The sequence below is a fragment of the Ranitomeya imitator genome, chromosome 4 (assembly GCF_032444005.1).
Source record: "Ranitomeya imitator isolate aRanImi1 chromosome 4, aRanImi1.pri, whole genome shotgun sequence".
NCBI lineage: Eukaryota > Metazoa > Chordata > Amphibia > Anura > Dendrobatidae > Ranitomeya > Ranitomeya imitator.
In genome coordinates, this window is record NC_091285.1 from 354,383,175 (window position 1) to 354,410,995 (window position 27,821).

General features: G+C 44.3%; 1 protein-coding gene across 1 annotated transcript in view; it reads left to right on the forward strand.

The window, feature by feature from the left end:
• LOC138674514 (laminin subunit beta-4-like) overlaps positions 1-27,821 on the forward strand; it is a 341,174-nt gene that overhangs the window by 201,443 nt on the left and 111,910 nt on the right. The window contains exons 37-38 of the mRNA XM_069762342.1: positions 11,445-11,504; positions 13,278-13,476. Coding sequence (XP_069618443.1) covers positions 11,445-11,504; positions 13,278-13,476 — 259 coding nt within the window. The remainder of the gene's footprint in view (positions 1-11,444; positions 11,505-13,277; positions 13,477-27,821) is intronic.

The window sequence follows — 27,821 nt, forward strand, 5'->3', positions numbered from 1 at the left end:
CTGTCAAGATCACACCTCACCACCTGCACGCTTGACCCGCTCCCATCCCACCTCATCCCTAACCTTTCCACGGTCTTCATCCCAACCCTAACGCACCTCTTCAACCTCTCACTCACAACAGGTGTCTTTCCCTCATCCTTCAAGCATGCCAAGATCACACCCATCCTCAAAAAGCCCTCCCTCGACCCATCCTCTGTGTCTAGCTATCGCCCGATATCTCTTCTCCCTTATGCCTCCAAATTGCTGGAGCAACACGTCCATCTTGAACTGTCCTCCCACTTCTCCTCCTGCTCCCTCTTTGATCGGTTACAATCAGGCTTCCGTTCCCATCACTCAACTGAAACTGCCCTAACTAAAGTCACCAATGACCTACTAACTGCCAGGAGCAAGCGACACTACTCTGTCCTCCTTCTCCTGGACTTGTCTTCTGCCTTTGACACTGTAGACCACTCCCTTTTGCTACAAATCCTCTCATCCCTTGGCATCACAGACTTGGCCCTTTCCTGGATCTCGTCATATCTGACAGACCGAACATTCAGTGTCTCCCTCCCCCACACCACCTCCTCACTTCGCCCCTTGTCAGTCGGTGTTCCTCAAGGCTCTGTTCTAGGACCCCTACTCTTCTCCATCTACACTTTCGGCCTGGGACAGCTCATAGAATCCCACGGTATGCAGTACCATCTCTACGCTGACGACACGCAGATCTACCTCTCCGGACCTGACCTCTCCTCCTTGCTTACCAAAATCCCGCACTGTCTGTCTGCCATTTCAGCCTTCTTTTCTGCTCGCTTTCTACAACTGAACATGGACAAAACAGAATTCATCATCTTTCCCCCATCTCACTCTACCCCTCCACCAGACCTATCCATCAATGTCAATGGCTGCTCACTATCCCCAGTCCCACACGCCCGGTGCCTCGGGGTGATCCTCGACTCTGCCCTCTCTTTCAAGCCACATATCCAAGCCCTTGCCTCCTCCTGTCGTCTCAAACTCAAAAATATTTCCCGGATCCGTGCTTTCCTTGACCGCAACACTGCAAAAACGCTAGTGCATGCCCTTATCATCTCCCGCCTCGACTACTGCAACCTCCTACTCTCTGGACTCCCCTCTAGCACTCTGGCACCGCTCCAATCCATCCTACACTCTGCTGCCCGACTAATCCACCTGTCCCCCCGCTATTCCCCAGCCTCTCCCCTGTGTCAAGCCCTTCACTGGCTTCCTATCGCCCAGAGACTCCAGTTCAAAACCCTCACACTGACATACAAAGCCATCCACAACCTGTCTCCTCCATACATCTGTGACATGGTCTCCCGGTACCTACCTACACGCGACCTCCGATCCTCCCAAGACCTCCTTCTCTACTCCCCTCTCATCTCTTCTTCCCATAACCGCATCCAAGACTTCTCCCGTGCTTCCCCCATACTCTGGAACTCTCTACCCCAACACATCAGACTTGCGCCTACCATAGAAACCTTCAAAAAGAACCTGAAGACTCATCTCTTCCGACAAGCCTACAGCCTGCAGTGATCCTCAACCTACTGAACAGCCGCACAGCCAGCTCTTCCCTCTCCTAGTGTATCCTCACCCACCCCCTGCAGACTGTGAGCCCTCGCGGGCAGGGTCCTCCCTCCTTATGTACTCGTGTGCCTGTTATCTGCTCATGTTTAATGTATTTGTCTATATTTGCCCCGTATTCACATGTAAAGCGCCATGGAATAAATGGCGCTATAAAAATGTATAATAATAATAATAATAATAATACCACCATGTGACTACAACCAAATAATTCTTGAAACAAATGAAATTACAATAATATTTCACAAAATACCAACCCCTGCACATATCAGAATATTCTTTTTGAAACATAATTACTAATAGATGAAAAATAAATCATTTTTAAAATTCATGCCTTGGGGATATTTGGTATCCAAGGTCAATATCCAGCTGCTAAGACTGTTGCGTGGTTCAGCTTGTGTGCTAATCCTCTCCTTCTCCTGCTTTGTTTTTTCCCATCCTTCACTGCATGGTGTCTCCCTCTGTTGTGTTTATGTGTGCTTATTTGTATGATTGGTATTTTGCTTTATCTCTGTTCGTATTACCTTATTAGTCTGGTTGGTGTATTGCCATAAACCACTACTCCCCTCTTCCCTGGGTGACAGACTTAGGGCAGGTTCAGGAGCTCAGTAGGGTACATGACCCCAGCATCTTCACCATCAGATGTAATCCAGGGAACATAGTCTGGGGACCAGCGATAGCTAGGGTACCCCTAGTATTAGGGACAGGGAAGGAGTCCTTGGTCCCGGGATGCCCAACAACAAAGCCATGACAGTACCTTGAAACGAAGATACTGTACTTAAGTGACAGCAAGACCTTGTCCCCAGGATGAAATAGAGGCGGATCCAGACATCTCTTGTCTGCATGTCTTTTCATCTGTTCAGAAGACTTCAGTAAGGTGGACTTAGTGTCTTCCCACATTTTAGAAAAACCCTTGATGAGGGATTCAGCAGCAGAAATATTAGAGTCAGTAGAAACGCCCATGTGAGTGGAGAGCAGTGAATATTCAGTCTCTTTAACAGTGGCCACACGTGTTTGCCCATATGCTGCAGGAAGCCTGCTACACAGTGTGCCCGCTATCACAGAAAATTAATATTCACGCCATGCTGCAAGGGAGCAAAGGAAAGGTAAAAATCTTTTATTTTTTATGTGTGCAGCATGATGGGGGCCATATATACCACGATGGGGGCCATGTACACCAGGATCGAGATGGGTGCATGTATACCAGGATGGGGGTGAGGGGGCCATGTATGCCAGAATTAGAAAGGGGGCGATGTAAACCAGAATTGGGATGGGGAGCCATGTATACAAAGATGGGGGCCTTGCATACCAGGAAGGAGGCCATGTATGTCAGGAAGGGGACCCATGCATATCTGGATTGGGGTCATGTATACCAGGATGGAGATAGGGGGCATGTATGCCAGGATGAGGATGAGGGGGCCATGCATACCAGAATGGGGGCCATGTATACCAGGATGGGGATGGGGGCTATGTAAATGGGGATGGGGGTGAGGGGTGCCACATATACATAGAAGGGGGACCATGTAAACCAGGAAGGGGGATCATGTATACCTGGATGGGATGCCATGTATACCTGGATTGAGGGGCCATGCATACCTGGGTTGGGGGGCCATGTATTCCTGGATTGGGGGACCATATATACCTAGATTGAGGGGACTATTTATACCTGGATTGGGGGGGACCATGTATACCTGGATGGGGTCATATATATCAGGATGGGGGACATATATACCAGGATGTGGCATATACTTAACCGGATATTAGTACAGAATATGGGGACATTACGCCTATTACAGTGCGACTTATAATTAGAAAAATTTAGCAGATATATATGAGATATATAGAATGTATATTTGTACACGATCCACCTTATTATACTATATTTCCACTGTTTTTAAATTGTCTATCATACTTTTCACTTGTATAACTTGTAGCACATAATAAAGTTTCCCTTTGCTGATATGTATTTGAAATTGCTTTAAGCCGTTCAAGTGCAATTAGAAATTACTGGATGTTTTTTCTTTGAATAATGTATTCTTTAGTCATATATATATCTAATGATTGGATAGCACTTTGCCAATATGTTTAAATACTTATCCAGAGTTGTTTTAATTTAAGGAAATTCCTGTTTGCTGCTCTCCGCCTATGTCTCTTCCTCTAGCACAAATGGCCCTGGCAATCAATGCAATTGATAGTTAAGGCTTCTTTCACACTAGCGTCGGAATCTCCCCGTCACAATGCGTCGGGGAGAGATTCCGATGCTAGCGTTTAGCGCATTGCATTGCACAATGGAGGCAGCGGATGCATTTCTCCGGCGCATCCGCTGCCCCATTGTAAGGTGCGGGGAGGTGGGGGCAGAGTTCCGGCCGCGCATGCGTGGTCGGAAAAAGCGGTCCGTCAGGAGCAAAAAAGTTACATGTAGCATTTTTTGCTCCCGACGGTCCGCCAAAGCACGACATGTGGCAATCCGTCACAAATGCGTCGTCAATGCAAGTCTATGGGGAAAAAAGCACTTTTGCAGGATACGTTTTTTCTGCAAAACGACGCATTGTGACGGATTGCAGAAAACGCTAGTGTGAAAGTAGCCTTAGCAGTAGAACAGCACAGGCTGCACTGACCCTTTGGATTATCTAGACGGCTAACAGAATCAGATGAGTGAGCTGTGCTAATTGCTGATGTGGTGTCTAATAATAGTACATTGGTACTTGCATTTAATTTTTGGGACCATGTAGCTTGATGCAGCGATCTAAAAATGGGGGCGCTTTATGGGAAGATAAGGAACACAGGTCCGAGAGCGCTTTCTTCTTCAGACTGAAGGAAGCCCTTACTGGTCAGTTTCAGTATGAAATGACCAACAACAATATACAACTGTGCACAGAAAAATGTTAATTCTATTTTAAAGATGCGACATGTGAAGCGCTTCTCAGACTAAATGTACAACTTATTTTTTTTACCCATTAACTACAAATATCAATAAAAAACAGCAAAAATGTAGAAAAATAATCGGATGCAAATGGAAGGAAAAGTGAGGTCATTGTATCAAACTGAGAACAAAAGTAATCCAACAGCTCTCAGTTATGAGATTTGAGAAGCAACATATAAATCACATGGTCGGCTGCCACTACCAAAAATGGCTGACTTGGTCCATCTTAATCTACTGTGTATAGGTGCTGTGAGGGGTTGACACGCTTAGCTGCTTCTTCAGGTAGACACAGGAACACTTTTTTATGCTGAAACACCTACTGGTATATTAAAGTCAGCATAGACCAAGGCAGGTTCCAGGAAAACAAAAGCAGATCCTTCCTCGCTTAATGGAAAACAAAACAAAGTTCAACAGAGTCCTTTTCTCTGCAGGTTCCACCTGCAGATGCCGGGCAATGTCGTCCGCTCCTCCTGGAGCCACGTCGGAGTGAGCCCCTTCCCAACACACCACACAGACTGTCTCTTATGTCCAGGTGTTTAACCAGATCCATGTGATGATAACATGATCGTGACATCGCCGCAGGTCCTGCTAGTACACATGCCTGTGTCTGCTCTGCAAGAGGGGATACGATGAACACCCTCCCACCCAACATAAAACCAACCCATTGTAACTTTCACATTAACTCTGTCAGCACTTAGCGTGCTGGAGGCATAAGCAATCTGGTTCTACATCACTGACTGTAGTATACACAGTGACTCTGTCACAGTGCCTTTAGAGGTGCAGTAGACATATTAATGCTGATAGTAAGAGGGCAAAGCACAGAAAGAAATTGTCCTTTTCTGGCACAATTCGATAATATTACCTTTCCATGATGAGTGTCAATGATTTTGTGGGTTGGAACTGTGTGTTTTTATTACAATATTTAGAGTAAATAGATAAACTCATCATTTAATGAATGTCTTGATAAAAAAAAACAGATAAAAACAGAAATAGGAAAGGATTGTACTGTAATTTGATTAAATAAATGATTGAGAAAAAATATGATTATCCTTTATTAACCCGGTGTAACAGGCCAGATTAACCCCCCACCCAGAATATATCCTGGATTAAAGTGGCCTATGCCAGATTATACCCCTTCAGGTCAGAATATACCCCAGATGCTGTATATCAGATTTTTCAGGCTTTTGAGAACCATTGAGTGATATACTCAATAACGGGGCCCCAGGCAGCACACGGGGGGACAGAGATAGCAAACGGGATCCCATGCAGCACATGGGGCCCCAGGCAGCACACGGGACAGAGACAGCAAACGGTGTCCCAGGCAGCACACAGGGGCCCGAGGCAGCACACAGGGGCCCCAGGCAGTATGCTGGGGCCCCAGGCAGCCCACAGGACCCTAGGCATCACACAGGAGCCCCAGGCAGCACGGGGGGCAGAGACATCCCAGGCAGCATCCCAGGCAGCACACGGGGCCCCAGGCAGCACATGGGGGCAGAGACAGCAAACGGTGTCCCAGGCAGCACACCGGGCCCCAGGCAGCACACAGGGGCCCTAGGCAGCATGCTGGGGCCCCAGGCAGTGCACAGGACCCCAGGCATCACACAGGAGCCCCAGACAGCACAGGGGGCAGAGACAGCAGTACATGGGGCCCCAGGCAACACACGGGGCCCCCTTGCGCTGTCTGGGGCCCCATACACTGTCTCTACCCCCTGTATGCTGCCTGGGGCCCCGCTCTTGAGTATATAACTCAATCCTGTGCGATGTCTGGGGCACCTTGTGCTGTCTGGGGCTCCAATGCTGTCTCATCTCTGCTCCCCTGTGCATTGTCTAGGGCCCTTGTGCACTGCCTGAGGCCCCTGTGCACTGACTGGGGCCCCGTTATTAAATATATCACTCAATGGTTCTCAAAAGTGTGAAAAATCTAATCTACAGCAGCAGGGGTATATTCTGACCCGGAGGGGTATAATCTGGCTTAGGCCAAACTATACCCCAGGGTATAGTTTTGGCCTAGGCCATAATATACCCGGGGTATAGTTTGGCCTAGACCACTTTAACCCCGGGTATATACTGGGCGGGGGGGTTAATAGGGCTTGTTACACCGTTATTATTCTAGTAAATTGATGTAAATGACAGAAGCAAGATAGAAAAATATTTAGAATTGAGTGTCCTCAGTGGTTGATACCTTTTAATGGCCAACTGAAAAGATGGTAATAAACTGCAAGCTTTCGAGACTACACAGGTCTCTTCTTGTAGTCTCGAAAGCTTGCAATTTATTACCATCTTTTCAGTTGGCCATTAAAAGGTATCAACCACTGAGGACTCTCAATTCTAAATATTTTTCTATCTACTGGCTAACACGGTACCAAGATATATTTCTTTCCTAGAAGCAAGATAGTCACATTAACACTTATATAAAACGTAACTTGCCATATTTAGTCATTATAATCATAACAATAAGGTTATAGTAAATATTTACATTGATCAGCCATAACATTGAAATACCAATCATAATATAGTGTAGTGTATAGTGTAATATAGGCATCCATACACATTAAACTAATGCGGGTTGAATGGGATGATATTGACAGGTTTGGCTGACGGTCAAATGTGTATGGCGGTCCCAGACAATTGATGGTTGGGAGAGATATTATTATTATTATACATTTTTATAGCGCCATTTATTCCATGGCGCTTTACATGTGAATGGGAAAAATACAGACAAGTACCATAAACATGAGTAAAACAGGGCACACACAAATACAGGAGGAGAGAGGACCCTGCCCGCGAGGGCTCACAGTCTACAGGGGAAAGGTGAGGATACACTAGGAAAGGGTAGAGCTGGTCATGCGGTGGTTCAGTAGACTTGGGATCACTGCAGGTTGTAGGCTTGTCGGAAGAGGTGGGTCTTCAGGTTCCTTTTGAAGGTTTCCGTGGTAGGCGAGAGCCTGATGTGTTGGGATAGAGATTTCCAGAGTATAGCGGAAGCATGGGAGAAGACTTGGATGCGGTTGTGGGAGGATGAGATGAGAGAGGAGTAGAGAAGGAGATGATGAGACGATCGAACGTTGCATGTAGGTAGGTACCGGTAGACCATGTTGATCAGGCATGTCCAATTTTGGACTGCTGATCACATTGTTCTCCCTGAGATAAGCTGTCAGCCAATATGCCCGTTGGCAGTTTTCTCATAGAGAACACAGGAGAGCTTTGCAGTGCAAGTGCTATGTGTGAGTCAGCTGAGATGGCGATTTACTGAGCGATTGGCCAAAGCATTATTCGGCCGACAACCATCTAATGTATATGACCAGCTTAACGCAACAAAGCACGGATACCACAATACTTTATTTTGTAGAATCTGTGTAGAATCCAAGTTGTCAAGTGCGGCTTTGTGCATCCATGAACTTGTTACACGTCTTATCTTGGACTTTCTTTCATCCTCACCATTGCATACCTGAGACACTCCAAAAGGCCAAGAGATATCCTGGACCAGTCTTCAGCCATCACAATTTGAACGATTATAAGTCATTAATATTTACTATATGGCTAATCCCACCCGTTTGAAAATGCCATTGTCATCTATTCATTGTTATTCAGTTCACCATCAGTAGTTTTGTTCTTTATTGTTTTCCTTCCTTTCTTCCAATAAAATGCCCCCATTACTAACCCCATAGTTACATTGTGTGAAAACACAGACACCCAGAGAAAAGTCCTTTAATTGAAAGAATGACACAGACTCATTTAATAATCTTAATTAAACCATACTTATGACTACGCCCATTCCCCCCGATGCCCTTGCCATCTGCAAAAGAGTTAAAAAAACAAATAACAATATTCCTTCCCATGGCACTCGCATTGATGTCAGAAAAGTGTAGTGAGTTCACTGGCTGTGAACTTGCAGGACCTGTCTGACAGCACCGCGAGCAGATGAACTTTCCCACGCTCATGGTGCCCTCAGACAGGGAATTGGAGTTCACAGGAAGACCCTCAGCACACAGTACTTAGTGTTTTTGCTGGATGGCAGGCTATATGGTCACATCATGCAACCATGCAGCCTTCCATCTAGATGTAGCAGAGCTGGACCCGTCATGCGACAAATGGATTAGCAGCATCTCTGCGGAAAGGTGGGAAATATTGTTGTTTGCTTTTTAACTCTTTTGCAGATGCCGAGGGCATCGGGGGAATGGGTGAGGTCATAAGTTTGGTTTAATTAAGATTATTAAAGGAGTCTGTGTCATTCTTTCAATGAAAGGACTTTTTTCTGGGTATCTGTGTTTTCATACAATGTAACTATTGGGTTAATAATGGGGGTGTCTTATTGTCCGATTACTAACCGATTACTAACCTAATACAAAGGTGACATCAAACCCCTAACTATAACCCCACTTGCCATCAATACAGGGCAAGTGGGAAGAGTGAGGCTAAGTGCCAGAATTGGCACATCTTAGAGATGTGCTTTTTCTGGGGCAGCTGAGATATGATGTTTTAAGCCTGGGGGGCAGTATCCATGGCACCTTCTTAGGCTATTAATATCAGCCCACAGCTGTCTGCATAGCCTTTGCTGGTTATTAATTATAGGGGGGTCAATTTTTTAGGGTCCTCCATTTTAATAGCCAGTAAAGGCTAAGTATACAATTGTGATCTGATATTAATAGCCTGGGAAGCCTTCCCTCTGCTGGTTATGAAAATTGCGCTGGAGCCCTCGCATTTTTTTCAGAAAAGTAATCTTTTATTAATTAAATACATGTACAGTAATTTGCACATGCACTGCACTAATTGTATTTGTCACTGACATCTATTTATCTATCTATTCTATATGTATTTACTGTATGTAATCCATCTATTCTATCCTGTTGGCTCCTGCAGTGATTTTACAGAACACAGCAGATGAATTGCTGGCTTTTCTTCTATCTACCTATCTATGTAATATAGATGTCAGTGACATATATATATATATATATATATTTATATATATATATGTCACTGACATCTATATATCTATGTATTTTATGTGTATACTGTATATCTATCTATTCTATTCTAAACTGTCACTGTGATTTCACTGTACGCGGTACATGAATTGCTAGTTTATATTTTATCTATGTATATATATATATATTTGTGTGTGTTTTGACGACTATTTCCTTTGAAAACAATGTGTAAATGACATAGAGGACTGCTCTATGTAAAAGCTCATGTTAGAATCGCATTGCAATCGGATAGCAATTACATTGCATTCAGATGTAAATCGGATGCTAGGTGTGAAAAATCGAATTTTACCCGCATGACATTCGCATTACACTCGTGCGACTCTCAGCAGGGATATTCAAGTCGATTTTTCATACGTTTAGTGTGACTCCGGCATTAAAGTCAGGTGCTGGCACCAACCACACAAGATAAGTAGAGTAGCACGCTCGGGTGGTCTCTGAGTATTTATGACTGCTCGGAGATTTAAGTTCAGAAAAAAAATCACTGCACACGTACAAGAAAAATAATGTTTCAGGTGAGTATTTATTTTATGCTGATAGGTGAAGCGACAATTTGAGACGTTTCGGCCAATTGATGGCCTTTACCATATAGTCGCTGGTGGAGTCAATGTCCAGTGTAAGCAATGGGTTCAGGAGGAGCTGGTCTCCAGGGAATACGGGCTTGCTTCATTGGTGGCACAGTGGAGAATGCAGACAGTCCTGTGTCTTTGCAGTGATTCCTTTGGGTTCCTTTCACTAGCACCATTTTACAAAAAGTCGAGTGCTAACCAATTGTCTTTCCTATTGCTCGGAGATTTAGTTTTCCTTGCCGCAGCTGCATGATTTGCGGCTACTAGACAGCTTGATTACATGTGAGGATTCCCTAGCAATCAGGCAACCCCCACATGTACTCAGGCTGGCTACCAGACGTAAATCATCCAGCTGTGGCAAAGAAAACTAAATCTCCGAGCAGTCATAAATACTCGGAGACCACCCGAGTACACTCGCTCATCACTAATGATAAGCGCTCGGGAGCTCCACAAGCTTCAACCTGAAATCCGCCTTACATGTGCAGAGGATGTGAGGAAGGGTTTGATGTTGTTGCCAACTAATGTATAAAACAAATCTTTTAGCCAGTAAAACATATAATCAATCTATATTCCTGATGAGTACAGAGCCAGATATGCTGATAAAACTTGTCATATTAGAAGAGGAAATTATACTAAATTTTTAAAGCAAATTATACTTTCACTAGATGGCAGCCCGATTCTAAAGAATCGGGAGTCTAGAATCCATATATACTTTATTTATTCAAATGTAAGAATAATACAATTAATAAATAATAGTAAGAAAGAACAAAAATAATAGGCAGTATATGGAGAAAACACCAAACAAAAGTTCAAAATTGGTGTGAAAATGTCACTGAACCACTTCACAACTAAATATATATAGTTTTGGTAAATGGTATTATCATTTTTTTTTACGAAATTCGGCAGGAGCTTGAAGAGCAACGTCACTGGGTCCGCCTCCACGCAGTAGAAACTTGCTGTGAGGTAAAAATTCAAAAATCACACCAAAATGGCGGGCGGAGTGTGTCACAGTACGGCACGTTTCTGATTGGTCGCTCGCAGCAGGCGGCAACCAATCAGACACTGGACACTGTTGACGTCACTTAGCTCCGGACATTAGCTCCGGACATTAGCTCCGGACATTATCTCCGCACATTAGCTCCGGACATTAGCTCCGGACATTAGCTCCGGACAAAGCCACGGAAGTTGGCAGAAATTGCAGGAAGTAGTATTCTAGGCAATTAATCTCCGGACATTAGCTCCGGACATTAGCTCCAGACATTAGCTCCGGACAAAGCCACGGAAGTTGGCACAAATTGCAGGAAGTAGTATTCTAGGCAATTATATATTAGATAGTGACATTATAACGTCATTAGTAAATATGCATTTGACTAATGTTTCACTGGTTATTTATAGACAGCGTACCAGTCCACCAATGTCGGGAAATGAGTGGAGGCAAAACGCCAGAGGAAGTTGGTAAGAATTATCGAGTATAAACACTTGTTTGGTTGTAAATTGCTTAAATAATCCTATAGTATTACTATTCTTCATAGCAGTTTTATGTTAAGGCCTCATAATCGCTGCTGAATTAAAAGCCTGCTATTGGCGATATTCAACCTGCAATTTTTAGATGCATATTGTGGAGGTGTTATCCTCTACTACGGTTCTTTCAGCAATACATTGTGGGTCACTATGCCACCAACCTCATCAGGTCTGCAAAATTTATTTAATATTGTATGTGGGTTTGTATTGAGAAATCTGGGGACAAATCTGCATTCATTTCCCATTTAATTTTTCCAATTTGTATATTAGAAGGCAATAGACAAAAAAACAAGTGCAGTGTGCAGTTCTCCTACCTCAACGGCACTTTTACACTCATTAGCAATTAATAATAATAATAATAATAATAATAAGTTGTTGTTAACACAAAAATGCAAAAGCTAACTTTATATATTCCATAATTGTTAGACATGGAATTTAAACTAGATAAACTATCAATGTATTTCTCCACTGCCCGCACAGAGCATTAAAATCTCCGATAAGTGTATTTATTTCACTTCAGTGGTAGGTTACTCTGTGTACATATGCATGTAACTTCATTAATTCAAATCAGAATAATCAGAGACTTTTTGTAGTGCAACTGATTGATTATTCTCAAGTGAAATGGACAATGCTCCAATAATAAGCACATCCTCTGCAAAAAGCACAGCATTTGTAGTATGAACCAATATAAAGAGTGCAGATGACATGGTGCTCACAGAAGTGCCACAGCTCCCTTGAAATAGGTTATCGATAAAGCTTGATTCACAATGCCCGATGTTTTCATTGGATCAGAACAGATATCAAAATTGATGCAAAAACGCATCAGTTGCCATCAAGCTTTTTCATCATTTTACTATGGATAAGTGGACTTGTTGAAGTTTGAGTTCTGCTACCCAGTTCGGGTACCAGAACTGTACTTGAACAAGAACCTAAATGAAAACAATGGGGAAGCGGACCGCTGAACTCGAAAATGAATCTCGCTCTCATCAGTGAGTGTATGGAAATCATCAAACTACACTCGGATCACATCTAAGTGCAGTCCCATTTCCATAGACTGACACAATGGAGAAGATGGAGACTTTTTTTTTCTCCATCTTCTCCTCATTCGAGAGAATCAGATCACACTATCAGATTAAACTCTGGTCAGAGTATAATTTGCTTAATCTACCTAATTCTATCGGATGAGGTAAAATATGGTGGTGTGACACTAGCCTAAGCTAAAACCAGTAGTGATTAACTCAAAAATACAGCAGTGGTGGGATTCTTTCCATTATTATTTTTTCAAAATTTTGTTTTTTCCTGGTTTTGGTCTACAAATACGTATGTATACAAAATAATATCTGGCCCACTGGTTGCAAAGTGTAATATTATTCACCCAAAAGTTTGCAATATTTTCTAGCGACTGGTAAACCTGGAGATATGTGTAATAAAGTAATGATTCTGGAGGAAGGAGTCTCATATCACTGACTCCATAGACACCTTTATGGGCAAAAAGAAAATGTTTACTTAAAAAAAAATAAAATAAAAAGCAAATGAACACGGAATGTAAATAACAAAGAAACACTCATTGATGTGACTTGTACAACGATTCAGTATATTCTTGTTGAAAAAGACTAGTGAATGGTTTGATAAAGCAGAGCAGAAACAAAATAGGAAAAAAATAAGAAAATTCCATAACGTACTGACCTGATGTTGTTCTCTTTTCAGATGGCACTGTAGGCGCAGAAGAAATAGAGAAGATAGCAAATGCAATTCTGGATATTAAGCTTCCAGCTGCTCCTTATGATTTAATTAACATGTTAAACAAAATTAAAAAGTATTGTGATGATTACAAGAATAACAAAATAGACTTGCAGAACCAACTGGAAGAAGTGAAAAAACTCACTCAGAGAGCCAAAGATGCTAAGTAAGATTTTGCTTGTCAAAGTTATGTTTATGATTCAGTTTGGAGGAAAAGGTCATTAAAGGGAACTTGACACTTTCAGAAATGCTATTAACCTGTTGATATAGGGTTAATTTGGAAGTGATGTTAAAATCAAGTTAGGCTTCCTTAGGCTACTTTCACACTAGCATCAGATTCGGCCCGTCGCATTGCGTCGGGCCGAGATTCCGACGCTAGCGTTTGTTGTGCCGCACAATGGGTGCAGCGGATGCATTTCTCCGGTGCATCCGCTGCCCCATTGTGAGGTGCGGGGAGGCGGGGGCGGAGTTCCGGAAAAAGCGGTCCGTTGGGTGCAAAAAACGTTACATTTAATGTTTTTTGCTCCCGGCGGTCCACCACAACACGGCGCAACCGTCACAAGACGGTTGCGACGTGTGTCAATATGTCGCAATGCGTTGGTAATGTAACTCTATGGGGCAAAAGCGCATCCTGCAAACAACTTTGCAGGATGCGTTTTTTCCCCTAAACGACGCATTGCGACGTATTAAAAAAAAACGCCAGTGTGAAAGTAGCCTTACTGGAGAGGTGGGTTCAGGAAGAAAATAAACTTATATCCACCCTGTAGCTGCTCACTGCCAGACAAAGGTGCAGGTAGTGATAACAGTCATCGCTCACTCTACAGCAAGCATGCTGTATTCACTCCCCGGCATTTTGATTGACAGCCTGCTCCCCAGTGTATATGTGCCAAGCAAGCTGTCAGTAAAAGTACAGGAGAGGAATTGTAGCAGGCTCACTATATAGTGAAAAATGACTATAATTGCTCCCTGCACTGCCCCAATGATTAGAAGCAAGCAGCTACAGGGAAGATATAAGTTCTATTTCTATTAGGGTTTGGGCTAGGGTTAGGGTTGGGGCTAGGGTTGAGCTAATTTTAGGGTTGGGCAAAAGTTAGGGTTCAGCTAATGTTACAGTTGGGCTAGGGTTAGGGTTGTGGTTATGGTTGGGATTACAGTTAGGGTTGGGATTAGGGTTAGGGATGTGTTAGGGTTAGGTTTGTGGTTAGGGTTATGGTTAGGGGTTGGATTAAGGTTAGGGGTGTGTTGGGGTTAGGCTTGTGGCTAGGGTTTTGGTTAGGGTTGGGATTAGGGAAAGGGGTGTGTTGGAGTTAGGGTACCGTCACACTATACGATTTACCAACGATCACGACCAGCGATACGACCTGGCCGTGATCGTTGGTAAGTCGTAGTGTGGTTGCTGGAGAGCTGTCACACAGACAGCTCTCCAGCGACCAACGATGCCGAGGTCCCCGGGTAACCAGGGTAAACATAGGGTTACTAAGCGCAGGACCGCGCTTAGTAACACGATGTTTACCCTGGTTACCAGCGTAAAAACAGTACATACTTACATTCCGGTGTCTGTCCCTTGCCGTCTGCTTCCCGCACTCACTGACTGCCGGCCGTAAAGTGAAAGCACAGCACAGCGGTGACGTCACCGCTGTGCTCTGTTTTCACTTTACGGCTGGCAGTCAGTGAGTGCGGGAAGCAGACGGCAAGGGACCTGACGGACACCGGAATGTAAGTATGTACTGTTTTTTTTTTTTTTTTACATTTACGCTGGTAACCAGGGTAAACATCGGGTTACTAAGTGCGGCCCTGCGCTTAGTAACTCGATGTTTACCCTGGTTACAAGCGAACGCATCGCTAGATCGGTGTCACACACACCGATCCAGCGATGACAGCGGGAGATCCAGCGACGAAAGAATGTTCCAAACGATCTGCTACGACGTACGATTCTCAGCAGGATCCCTGATCGCTGCTGCGTGTCAGACACAGCGATATTGTATGGATATCGCTGGAACATCACGAATCGTACCGTCGTAGCGACAAAAGTGCCACTGTGTGACGGTACCCTTAGGGTTGGAGTTAGAATTGGAGAATTCCCCTGTTTAGGTACATCAGGGGGTCTCCAAGCGCGACATGGCGCCACCATTGATTCCAACGAATCTTGCATTAAAAATGTCAAACGGTGCTCATTTCCTTCTGAGCCCTGCCATGTGCCCAAACAGTGGCTTTCCCACACATATGGGGTATCGTCGTACTCAGGAGAAATTGCACAACAGATTTTGTGGTCCATTTTCTCCTGATACCCTTTTGAAAAAAATTGGTTCCAAAGTAAATTTCTTTTGAAAAAAGTAAAATGTTCTTTTCTTTCCTTCCACATTGCTTTAGTTCTCGTAAAGCACCTGAAGGGTTAATAAACTTCTTGAATGTGGTTTTGCGCACCTTGAGGGGTGCAGTTTTTAGAATGTTGTCACTTTTGGGTATTTTCTGTTGTATTGACCCCCCAAACTCACTTCAAATTTGAGGTGGTCCCTAAAAAATGGTTTTGTAAATTTTGTTGGGAAAAAGAGAAATCGCTGGTCAACTTTTAACCCTTATAACAACAGCAAAAAATTATGTTTCCAGAATTATGCTGATGTAAAGTATACATGTGGGAAATGTTATTTATTAACTATTTTGTGTGAGACCACCCCTCTCTGATTTAAGTGTACAAAAATTTAAATTTTGAAGTTTGCAAAATTTTCTAAATTATTGTCAAATTTCCTTTTTTCATAAATAAACGCAAGTTACACTACCTTGCAAAAGTTTAGGGTCACTTAGAAATGTCCTTATTTTTGAAAGAAAAGCACTGTGTTTTTCCAATGAAGCTAACCTTAAATATGCTCTATACATTGTTAATGTGGTAAATTACTATTCTAGCTGTAAACGTCTGGTTTGTATTGCAATATCTTCATAGGTGTATAGAGGCCCATTTTCATGAATCATCACTCCAGTGTTCTTATGGTACTTTGTGTTTGCTAACTGTGTTGGAAGACTAATGGATTGTTAGAATACCCTTGAAAACCCTTGTGCAAGTATGTTAGCACAGCTGAAAACAGTTTGGCTGATTATAGAACCTATAAATCTGACCTTCCTTTGAGCTAGTTGAGAATCTGGAGCATTGTATTTGTTGGTTCCATTAAACTCTCAAAATGGCCATAAAAAAGAACTTTCATGTGAAACTCGACAGTCTATTCTTGTTCTTAGAAATTACAGCTATTCCATGTGAGAAATTGCCAAGAAACTCAAGATTTCCTACAATGGTGCATACTACTCCCTTCAGAGGAGAGCACAAACAGGCTCTAACCAGAGTAGAAAGAGAAGTGGGAGACCCCGCTGCACAACTGAGCAACAAGACAAGTACATTAGAGTCTGTAGTTTGAGAAATCGACACCTCACAGGTCCTCAACTGGCAGCTACAGTGAAGAGGCGACTCTGGGATGCTGGCCTTCAGGGCAGAATGGCAAAGAAAAAGCCATATCAGAGACTGGCTAATAAAAGGAAAAGATTAATATGGGCAAAAGAACACAGACATTGGACAGATGAAGATTGGAAAAAAGTGCTATAGACAGACGAATCCAAGTTTGAGGTTTTTGGATCACACAGAAGAACATTTGTGAGATGCAGAACAAGTGAAAAGATGCTGTAAGAGTGCCTGACGCCATCTGTCATGCATGGTGGAGGTAATGTGATGGTCTGGGGTTGCATTGGAGGTGGTAAAGTGGGAGATTTGTACAAGGTAAAAGGAATTTTGAATAAGGAAGGCTTTCACTCCATTTTGCAACACCATGCCATACCCTTTGGACAGCAATTGATTGGAGCCAATTTCATCCTACAACAGGACAATGACCCAAAGCACACCTCCAAATTATGCAAGAACTATTTAGGGAGGAAGCAAGCAGCTTGAAAGGTAGTGTATATCGAAGAAATGTTACCACTAACATGAAGTACAATATGTTACAAAAAAACAATCTCAGAATCAGTGGGATACGTTGAAGTGTTCCAGAGCTATAACTTCATAAAGTGACAGTGGTCAGAATTGTAAAAATTGTCTTGGTCATTAAGTATCAAATTGGTTCTGTCAGTAGGGGGTTAAGAACATACTTTGCCTCACAGAAATAATCATCTGTGACCCCCTGCTGTGGTATCTGTGTACTCTTTGGCTTCCTCCCCTGCTTTTGAGCTGTAGTATGATCAGACCATGTTCCTGTACAGTCATTCACAGCCAGCACACAGCAGGGGAACATTTATGAAACTATCTCAGGACAGTAAAAAAAATGAACACATCCAATTGTGGAACTTAATTTTGCTCTAAGATCTATTAAGATATACATTGTCCATGGGAAAACCCCTTTAATTACTGAGACTACATCCTACACCAGTATCTGATACAGACTATATTTGTACACTGCTCAAAAAAATAAAGGGAACACTTACACAACAGAATATAACTCCAAGTAAATCAAACTTCTGTGAAATCAAACTGTCCACTTAGGAAGCAACACTGTTAGACGATCAATTTCATATGCTGTTGTGCAAATAGAATAGACAACAGATGGAAATTATTGGCAATTATCAAGACACACTCAATAAAGGAGTGGTTCTGCAGGTGGGGACAACAGACCACATATCAGTACCAATGCTTTCTGGCTGATGTTTTGGTCACTTTTGAATGTTGGTTGTGCTTTCACACTTATGGTAGCATGAGATGGACTCTACAACCCACACAAGTGGCTCAGGTAGTGCAGCTCATCCAGGATGGCACATCAATGCGAGCTGTGGCAAGAAGGTTTGCTGTGTCTGTGTCACGGAGAGCCTAGGTAGGCTAAAGCTAATAACTCGGGCCCCTGCGATATCCCTCAGACTAGGGAAAGCCTGTCTGTCCCTCTCCCAGAGATTACACTGATGGTCTGCTTGTCTGGGCTGCCAGGCCTGACCCTGACTCCTGTTTCAGTACTAATCTGAAACCTCCGCCCTCCACCCAGTGATAATTCCTCACACCAACCCCTACAGAAAGCACAGACAGGGAAAACCAAAAACGCACCACGCCGCAAACACACTCAGGAAAACACTATAATGTGCACAGGGCAAAACAAAACACAAATATAGGAAGGAGAAATATGACAAAGGATCAAACACCACCAGATATGAAATTTCCACTCCAAGACCACCACTCCGAACCGAGATCACCAGGCACAAGACTGTTATGACCTGGTGGTTAGGAGCACCCGGAATGACCTGATAGTAAAACCTCATACAGGACGAGCTCTGGGATGTGGGAGCTCTGCTGACCGCAAACCCTAATCCTATCACACACACTAGAAATAGCCATGGAGCGCTCCTGACCAGACCTAGGCGCCTCGTCACAGCCTAAGAACTATCTAGCCCTAGAGATAGAAAATAAAGCCTACCTTGCCTCAGAGAAATTCCCCAAAGGTAAAGGAAGCCCCCCACATATATTGACTGTGAGTAAAGATGAAAGTCACAAACGCAGAAATGAAACAGGTTTCAGCAAAGGGAGGCCAGACTTACTAAATAGACAGAGGATAGGAAAGGTAACTTTGCGATCAGCACAAAAACCTACAAAAGACCACGCAGAGTGTGCAAAAAAGACCTTCGCACCGACTCACGGTGCGGAGAGGCCACTCTGCATCCCAGAGCTTCCAGCTAGCAAGAAAAAATCATGAAAACCAGCTAGACAAGAAAACAGTGAACAAATAATGACTATCAGGAACTTAGCTTCTGCAGGAGAAGGCAGGTCACCAGAGAGATCCAGGAGCGAACTGAACCAATGCAAAAACATTGACAGCTGGCATGGAGTAACGATCTGAGAGGAGTTAAAGGGAACCTGTCACCTGAATTTGGCGGGACTGGTTTTGGGTCGTATGGGCGGAGTTTTCGGGTGTTTGATTCACCCTTTCCTTACCCGCTGGCTGCATGCTGGCTGCAATATTGGATTGAAGTTCATTCTCTCTCCTCCATAGTACACGCCTGCACAAGGCAAGATTGCTTTGCGCAGGCGTGTACTATGGAGGACAGAGAATGAACTTCAATCCAATATTGCAGCCAGCAAGCAGCCAGTGGGTAAGGAAAGGGTGAATCAAACACCCGAAAACTCCGCCCATATGACCCAAAACCAGTCCCGCCAAATTCAGGTGACAGAGTCCCTTTAAATAGAGCAGTCAACCAAAGGATAAATCACGTCACCTGTGTAAGGAACCTCAGAAGCAGCTGCTTCACTCACAGCCACCAGAGGGAGCCCATAGACAGAACTCACCGAAGTACCATTCACGACCACAGGAGGGAGTTCGACAACAGAATTCACAACAGTACCCCCCCCCCCTTGAGGAGGGGTCACCGAACCCTCACCAGAGCCTCCAGGCCGATCAGGATGAGCCAAATGAAAGGCACGAACAAGATCGGCAGCATGAACATCAGAGGCAAAAACCCAGGAATTATCTTCCTGACCATAACCCTTCCACTTGACCAGGTACTGGAGTTTCCGTCTCGAAACACGAGAATCCAAAATCTTCTCCACCACATACTCCAACTCCCCCTCGACCAACACCGGGGCAGGAGGATCAACGGAGGGAACCATAGGCGCCACCTATCTCTGCAACAACGACCTATGGAACACATTATGGATGGCAAAAGAAGCTGGAAGATCCAAACGAAATGACACAGGATTAAGAACTTCAGAAATCTTATATGGTCCAATGAAACGAGGCTTAAACTTAGGAGAGGAAACCTTCATAGGAACGTGACGAGATGACAACCTTACCAAATCCCCAACACGAAGTCGGGGACCAATATAACGCCGGCGATTAGCGAAACGTTGAGCCTTCTCCTGGGACAATGTCAGATTGTCCACCACATGAGTCCAAATCTGCTGCAACCTGTCCACCACCGCATCCACACCAGGACAGTCCGAAGGCTCAACCTGCCCTGAAGAGAAACGAGGATGGAAACCAGAATTACAGAAAAAAGGAGAAACTAAAGTAGCCGAGCTGGCCCGATTATTAAGGGCGAACTCAGCCAAAGGCAAGAAAGACACCCAATCATCCTGATCAGCAGAAACAAAGCATCTCAGATATGTTTCCAAAGTCTGATTAGTTCATTCGGTTTGGCCATTAGTCTGAGGATGGAAAGCTGAAGAAAAAGACAAATCAATGCCCATCTTAGCGCAAAAGGACCGCCAAAACCTCGAAACAAACTGTGAACCTCTGTCCGAGACGATGTTCTCTGGGATGCCATGCAAACGAACCACATGCTGGAAAAACAATGGCACCAAATCAGAGGAGGAAGGCAGTTTAGATAAGGGTACCAAATGGACCATCTTAGAGTAGCGATCACAAACCACCCAAATGACCGACATCTTCTGAGAAACAGGGAGATCAGAAATAAAATCCATGGAAATATGCGTCCAGGGCCTCTTCGGGATCGGCAAGGGCAAAAGCTGGCACGAGAACAGCAGGGCTTAGCCCGAGCACAAATCCCACAGGACTGCACAAAAGAACGCACATCCCGTGACAAAGAAGGCCACCAAAAAGGATCTGGCCACCAAATCTCTGGTACCAAAGATTCCAGGATGACCAGCCAATACTGAACAATGAATCTCCGAGATAACTCTACTAGTCCATCTATCAGGGACAAACAGTTTCTCCGTAGGACAACGGTCAGGTCTATCAGCCTGAAACTTTTGCAGCACATGCCGCAAATCAGGGGAAGTGGCAGACAAAATTACCCCTTCTTTAAGAATACCCGCCGGCTCCGGAACACCCGGAGAGTCAGGCACAAAACTCCTTGACAGGGCGTCAGCCTTCACATTCTTAGATCCTGGAAGGTATGAAACCACAAAATCAAAACGGGAGAAAAAGAGCGACCATCGAGCCTGTCTAGGATTCAACCGTTTGGCAGACTCGAGATAAGTCAAATTCTTGTGATCCGTCAAGACCACCACATGATGTTTAGCTCCTTCAAGCCAATGTCGCCACTCCTCGAATGCCCACTTCATGGCCAACAACTCCCGATTGCCCACATCATAATTGCGCTCAGCAGGGGGGAATTTTCTAGAAAAGAAGGCACAGGGTTTCATCACCGAGCCATCAGAACTTCTTTGCGACAAAACAGCCCCTGCTCCAATTTCAGAAGCATCAACCTCCACCTGAAAAGGGAGCAAAACATCTGGCTGGCACAACACAGGGGCAGAAGCAAAACGACGCTTCAACTCCTGAAAAGCCTCTACAGCCGCAGAGGACCAATTGACCACATCAGCACCTTTCTTGGTCAAATCAGTCAACGGCTTAGCAACACTGGAAAAGTTAGCGATGAAGCGATGATAAAAATTAGCAAAGCCCAGGAACTTCTGCAAGCTCTTCACAGATGTCGGCTGAGTCCAATCGTAAATGGCCTGAACTTTAACAGGGTCCATCTCGATAGTAGAAGGGGAAAAAATGAAACTCAAAAATGAAACCTTCTGAACTCCAAAGAGACATTTTGACCCCTTCACAAACAAGGAATTCGCACGAAGGACCTGAAACACCATTCTGACCTGCTTCACATGAGATTCCCAATCATCCAAAAAGACCAAAATGTCATCCAAATATACAATCATGAATCTATCCAGGTACTCTCGGAAGATGTCATGCATAAAGGACTGAAACACAGATGAAGCATTAGAAAGCCCGAATGGCATAACCAGGTACTCAAAATGGCCCTCTGGCGTATTAAATGCTGTCTTCCATTCATCACCCTGTTTAATTCGCACAAGATTATACGCACCACCAAGATCTATCCTGGTGAACCAACTAGCCCCCTTAATCCGAGCAAATAAATCAGACAGCAGCGGCAAAGGATACTGAAATTTGACTGTGATCTTATTAAGAAGGCGGTAATCAATACAAGGTCTCAAAGAACCATCCTTCTTGGCCACAAAAAAAGAACCCTGCTCCCAATGGTGACGACGACGGACGAATATGACCCTTCTCCAAGGATTCCTTTATATAACTCCGCATAGCGGCGTGCTCTGGCACAGATAAATTAAACAGACGGCCCTTAGGAAACTTACTACCAGGAATCACATTAATAGCACAGTCGCAATCCCTATGAGGAGGTAGGGCACCAGATTTGGGCTCTTCAAATACATCCCGGTAATCTGATAAAAACTCAGGGACTTCAGAAGGAGTGGAAGGCGAAATTGACAGCAATGGAACATGACAATGTACCCCCTGACAATCCCAGCTGGACACCGACATAGATTTCCAATCTAACACTGGATTATGGACCTGTAGCCATGGCAACTCCAAAACGACCACATCATGCAGATTATGCAACACCAAAAAGCGAATATCCTCCTGATGTGCAGGAGCCATGCACATGGTCAATTGAGTCCAGTACTGAGGCTTATTCTTGGCCAAAGGCGTAGCATCAATTCCTCTCAATGGAATAGGATACTGCAAGGGCTCCAAGAAAAAACCACAGCGCCTGGCAAACTCCAAGTCCATCAAATTCAGGGCAGCGCCTGAATCCACAAATGCCATTACAGAATAGGACAACAGAGAGCAAATCAGAGTAACGGACAAAAGAAATTTAGACTGTACCGTACCAATGGTGGCAGACCTAGCGAACCGCTTAGTGCACTTAGGACAATCGGAGATAGCATGAGTGGATTCACCACAGTAAAAACACAGCCCATTCTGACGTCTGTGTTCTTGCCGTTCAGCTCTGGTCAAAGTCCTATCACACTGCATAGGCTCAGGCCTATGCTCAGAGAATACCGCCAGATGGTGCACAGCTTTGCGCTCACGCATGCGTCGATCGATCTGAATGGCCAAAGACATAGACTCATTCAGACCAGCAGGCGTGGGAAATCCCACCATGGCATCCTTAAGGGCTTCAGAAAGACCCTTTCTGAAAATTGCCGCCAGGGCACATTCATTCCGCTGAGTAAGCACAGACCACTTTCTAAACTTCTGACAGTACACCTCCGCTTCATCCTGACCCTGACACAAAGCCAGCAAGATTTTCTCTGCCTGATCCACTGAATTTGGTTCATCATAAAGCAATCCAAGCACCAGAAAAAATGCATCAACATCACGCAATGCCGGATCTCCTGGCGCAAGGGAAAATGCCCAGTCTTGAGGGTCACCACGCAAAAAAGAAATAATGATTTTTACCTGTTGAACGGGGTCACCAGAGGAGCGGGTTTTCAAAGCTAGAAACAGTTTACAATTATTTTTGAAATTCTAGAACCTAGATCTATCCCCAGAAAATAAGTCAGGAATAAGAATTTTAGGCTCTAACATAGGATTTTGAACCACAAAATCTTGAATGTTTTGTACCCTTGCAGAGAGATGATCCATACAAGAGGACAGACCTTGAATGTCCATTTCTACACCTGTGTCCTGAACCACCCAAAGGTCTAGGGGAAAAGAAAGACAAAACACAGTGCAAAGAAAAAAAAATGGTCTCAGAAGTTCTCTTATCCCTCTATTGAGATTCATTAATACTTAGGGCCAGCTGTACTGTTATGACCTGGTGGTTAGGAGCACCCGGAATGACCTGATAGTTAAACCTCATACAGGATGAGCTCTGGGATGTGGGAGCTCTGCTGACCGCAAGCTCTAATCCTATCACACACACTAGAAATAGCCGTGGAGCGCTCCTGACCAGACCTAGGCGCCTCGTCACAGCCTAAGAACTATCTAGCCCTGGAGATAGAAAATAAAGCCTACCTTGCCTCAGAGAAATTCCCCAAAGGTAAAGGAAGCCCCCCACATATATTGACTGTGAGTAAAGATGAAAGTCACAAACGCAGAAATGAAACAGGCTTCAGCAAAGGGAGGCCAGACTTACTAAATAGACAGAGGATAGGAAAGGTAACTTTGCGATCAGCACAAAAACCTACAAAAGACCATGCAGAGTGTGCAAAAAAGACCTCCGCACCGACTCACGGTGCGGAGAGGCCACTCTGCATCCCAGAGCTTCCAGCTAGCAAGACAAAAAAGACAAAATCATGAAAACTGTTGTGAATTCTGTGGCAGAGTTCCCTCCTGTGGTCACAAGTGGTACTTCGGCTGATTCTCTCTATGAGCTTCCGTTGGTGGAGGAGAGTGGTACTGCGGCTTCTGAGTTTCCTTCCTCAGGTGATGTGGTGAAGTCGTTAGGTGCTGCTCTATTTAACTCCACCTTGTGCTTTGATCCTGGCCTCCAGTCAATGTTCTAGTATTGGACCTGTTTCCTCCTGGATCGTTCCTGTGGCCTGCTGCTCTGCATAGCTAAGTTCAGCTTTTGTTATTTTGTTTGCTGCTTTTTTCTATCCAGCTTGCTTATTTGTTTTTTCTTGCTTACTGGAAGCTCTGGGACGCAGAGGGTGTACCTCCGTGCCGTTAGTTCGGTACAGAGGGTCTTTTTGCCCCCTTTGCGTGGATGTTTAGTAAGTCGGGCCTCACTTTGCTAAATCTATTTCATCTCTACGTTTGTCTTTTCATCTTAACTCACAGTCATTATATGTGGGGGCTGCCTTTTCCTTTGGGGTATTTCTCTGAGGCAAGGTAGGCTTATTTTCTATCTTCAGGCTAGTTAGTTTCTCAGGCTGTGCCGAGTTGCATAGGGAGCGTTAGGCGCAATCCACGGCTACCTCTAGTGTGGTTGGAGAGGATCAGGGATTGCGGTCAGCAGAGTTCCCACGTCTCAGAGCTCGTTCTATGTTTTTGGGTTATAGTCAGGTCACTGTATGTGCTCTGACTTCTATGTCCATTGTGGTACTGAATTACCAAATCATAACAGTACTGGAGGCCCAAAGTACTAATGATTCTCAATAGAGGGAAAAAAGAAGTTCTGAGACCATTTTTTTTTCTCTGCACTGTGTTTTGCCTTTTTTTTCCCCTAGACATTTGGGTGGTTCAGGACACAGGTGTAGCGATGGACATTAAAGGTCTGTCTTCATGTGTGGATCAGCTCACGGCAAGAGTACAAAATATTCAAGACTTTGTGGTTCAGAATTCTATGTTAGAACCAAGAATTCCTATTCCTGATTTGTTTTTTGGAGATAGAACTAAATCTCTGAGTTTCAAAAATAATTGTAAACTATTTCTGGCTTTGAAACCTCACTCCTCTGGTGACCCAGTTCAACAAGTTAGGATCATTATTTCTTTTTTACGTGGCGACCCTCAGGACTGGGCATTTTCTCTTGCGCCAGGAGATCCTGCATTAAGTAATATCGATGCGTTTTTCCTGGCGCTCGGATTGCTGTACGATGAACCTAATTCAGTGGATCAGGCAGAGAGAAATTTGCTGGCTCTGTGTCAGGCTCAGGATGAGATACAGGTATATTGTCAGAAATTTAGAAAGTGGTCCGTACTCACTCAGTGGAATGAAGGTGCGCTTGCAGCTATTTTCAGGAAGGGTCTCTCTGAAGCACTTAAGGATGTCATGGTGGGATTTCCTATGCCTGCTGGTCTGAATGAGTCTATGTCTTTGGCCATTCAGATCGGTCGACGCTTGCGTGAGCGTAAATCTGTGCACCATTTGGCGGTATTATCTGAGCATAAACCTGAGCCTATGCAGTGCGATAGGACTTTGACCAGAGTTGAACGGCAAGAACACAGACGTCAGAATGGGCTGTGTTTCTACTGTGGTGATTCCACTCATGCTATCTCTGATTGTCCTAAGCGCACTAAGCGGTTCGCTAGGTCTGCCACCATTGGTACGGTACAGTCAAAATTTCTTTTGTCCGTTACTTTGATCTGCTCTTTGTCATCTTATTCTGTCATGGCATTTGTGGATTCAGGCGCTGCCCTGAATTTGATGGACTTGGAGTATGCTAGGCGTTGTGGGTTTTTCTTGGAGCCCTTGCAGTGTCCTATTCCATTGAGAGGAATTGATGCTATGCCTTTGGCCAAGAATAAACCTCAGTACTGGACCCAGCTGACCATGTGCATAGCTCCTGCACATCAGGAGGTTATTCGCTTTCTGGTGTTGCATAATCTGCATTATGTGGTCGTGTTGGGGTTGCCATGGCTACAAGTCCATAATCCAGTATTAGATTGGAAATCCATGTCTGTGTCCAGCTGGGGTTGTCAGGGGGTACATGGTGATGTCCCATTTCTGTCTATTTCGTCATCCACCCCTTCTGAGGTTCCAGAGTTCTTGTCTGATTACCGGGATGTATTTGATGAGCCCAAGTCCGATACCCTACCTCCGCATTGGGATTGTGATTGTGCTATCGATTTGATTCCTGGTAGTAAATTCCCAAAAGGTCGACTGTTTAATTTATCTGTGCCTGAGCATGCCGCTATGCGGAGTTACGTGAAGGAGTCCTTGGAGAAGGGGCATATTCGCACGTCATCGTCGCCATTAGGAGCAGGGTTCTTTTTTGTGGCCAAGAAGGATGGTTCGCTGAGACCTTGTATAGATTACCGCCTTCTAAATAAGATCACGGTTAAATTTCAGTACCCCTTGCCGTTGTTATCTGATTTGTTTGCTCGGATTAAGGGGGCTAGTTGGTTCACCAAGATAGATCTTCGTGGTGCGTATAATCTTGTGCGTATTAAGCGAGGTGATGAATGGAAAACTGCATTTAATACGCCCGAGGGCCATTTTGAGTATCTAGTAATGCCATTCGGACTTGCCAATGCTCCATCAGTGTTTCAGTCCTTTATGCATGACATCTTCCGAGAGTACCTGGATAAATTCCTGATTGTATACTTGGATGATATTTTGATCTTCTCGGATGATTGGGAGTCTCATGTGAAGCAGGTAGAACGATGTTTCAGGTCCTGCGTGCTAATTCTTTGTTTGGGAAGGGATCAAAGTGTCTCTTTGGTGTTCAGAAGGTTTCATTTTTGGGGTTCATTTTTTCCCCTTCTACTATCGAGATGGACCCTGTTAAGGTCAAAGCCATCCATGATTGGACTCAGCCGACATCTCTGAAAAGTCTGCAAAAGTTCCTGGGCTTTGCTAATTTTTATCGTCGCTTCATCTGCAATTTTTCTAGTATTGCTAAACCATTGACCGATTTGACCAAGAAGGGTGCTGATGTGGTCAATTGGTCTTCTGCTGCTGTGGAAGCTTTTCAAGAGTTGAAGCGTCGTTTCTCTTCTGCCCCTGTGTTGTGTCAACCAGATGTTTCGCTTCCATTCCAGGTCGAGGTTGATGCTTCTGAGATTGGAACAGGGGCTGTTTTGTCACAGAGAAGTTTTGATTGCTCGGTGATGAAACCATGCGCCTTCTTTTCCAGGAAGTTTTCGCCTGCTGAGTGAAATTATGATGTTGGCAATCGAGAGTTGCTGGCCATGAAGTGGGCATTCGAGGAGTGGCGTCATTGGCTTGAAGGAGCTAAGCATCGCATGGTGGTCTTGACTGATCATAAGAACTTGACTTATCTCGAGTCTGCCAAGCGGTTGAATCCTAGACAGGCTCGTTGGTCGCTGTTTTTTGCCCGTTTTGACTTTGTGATTTCGTACCTTCCGGGCTCTAAAAATGTGAAGG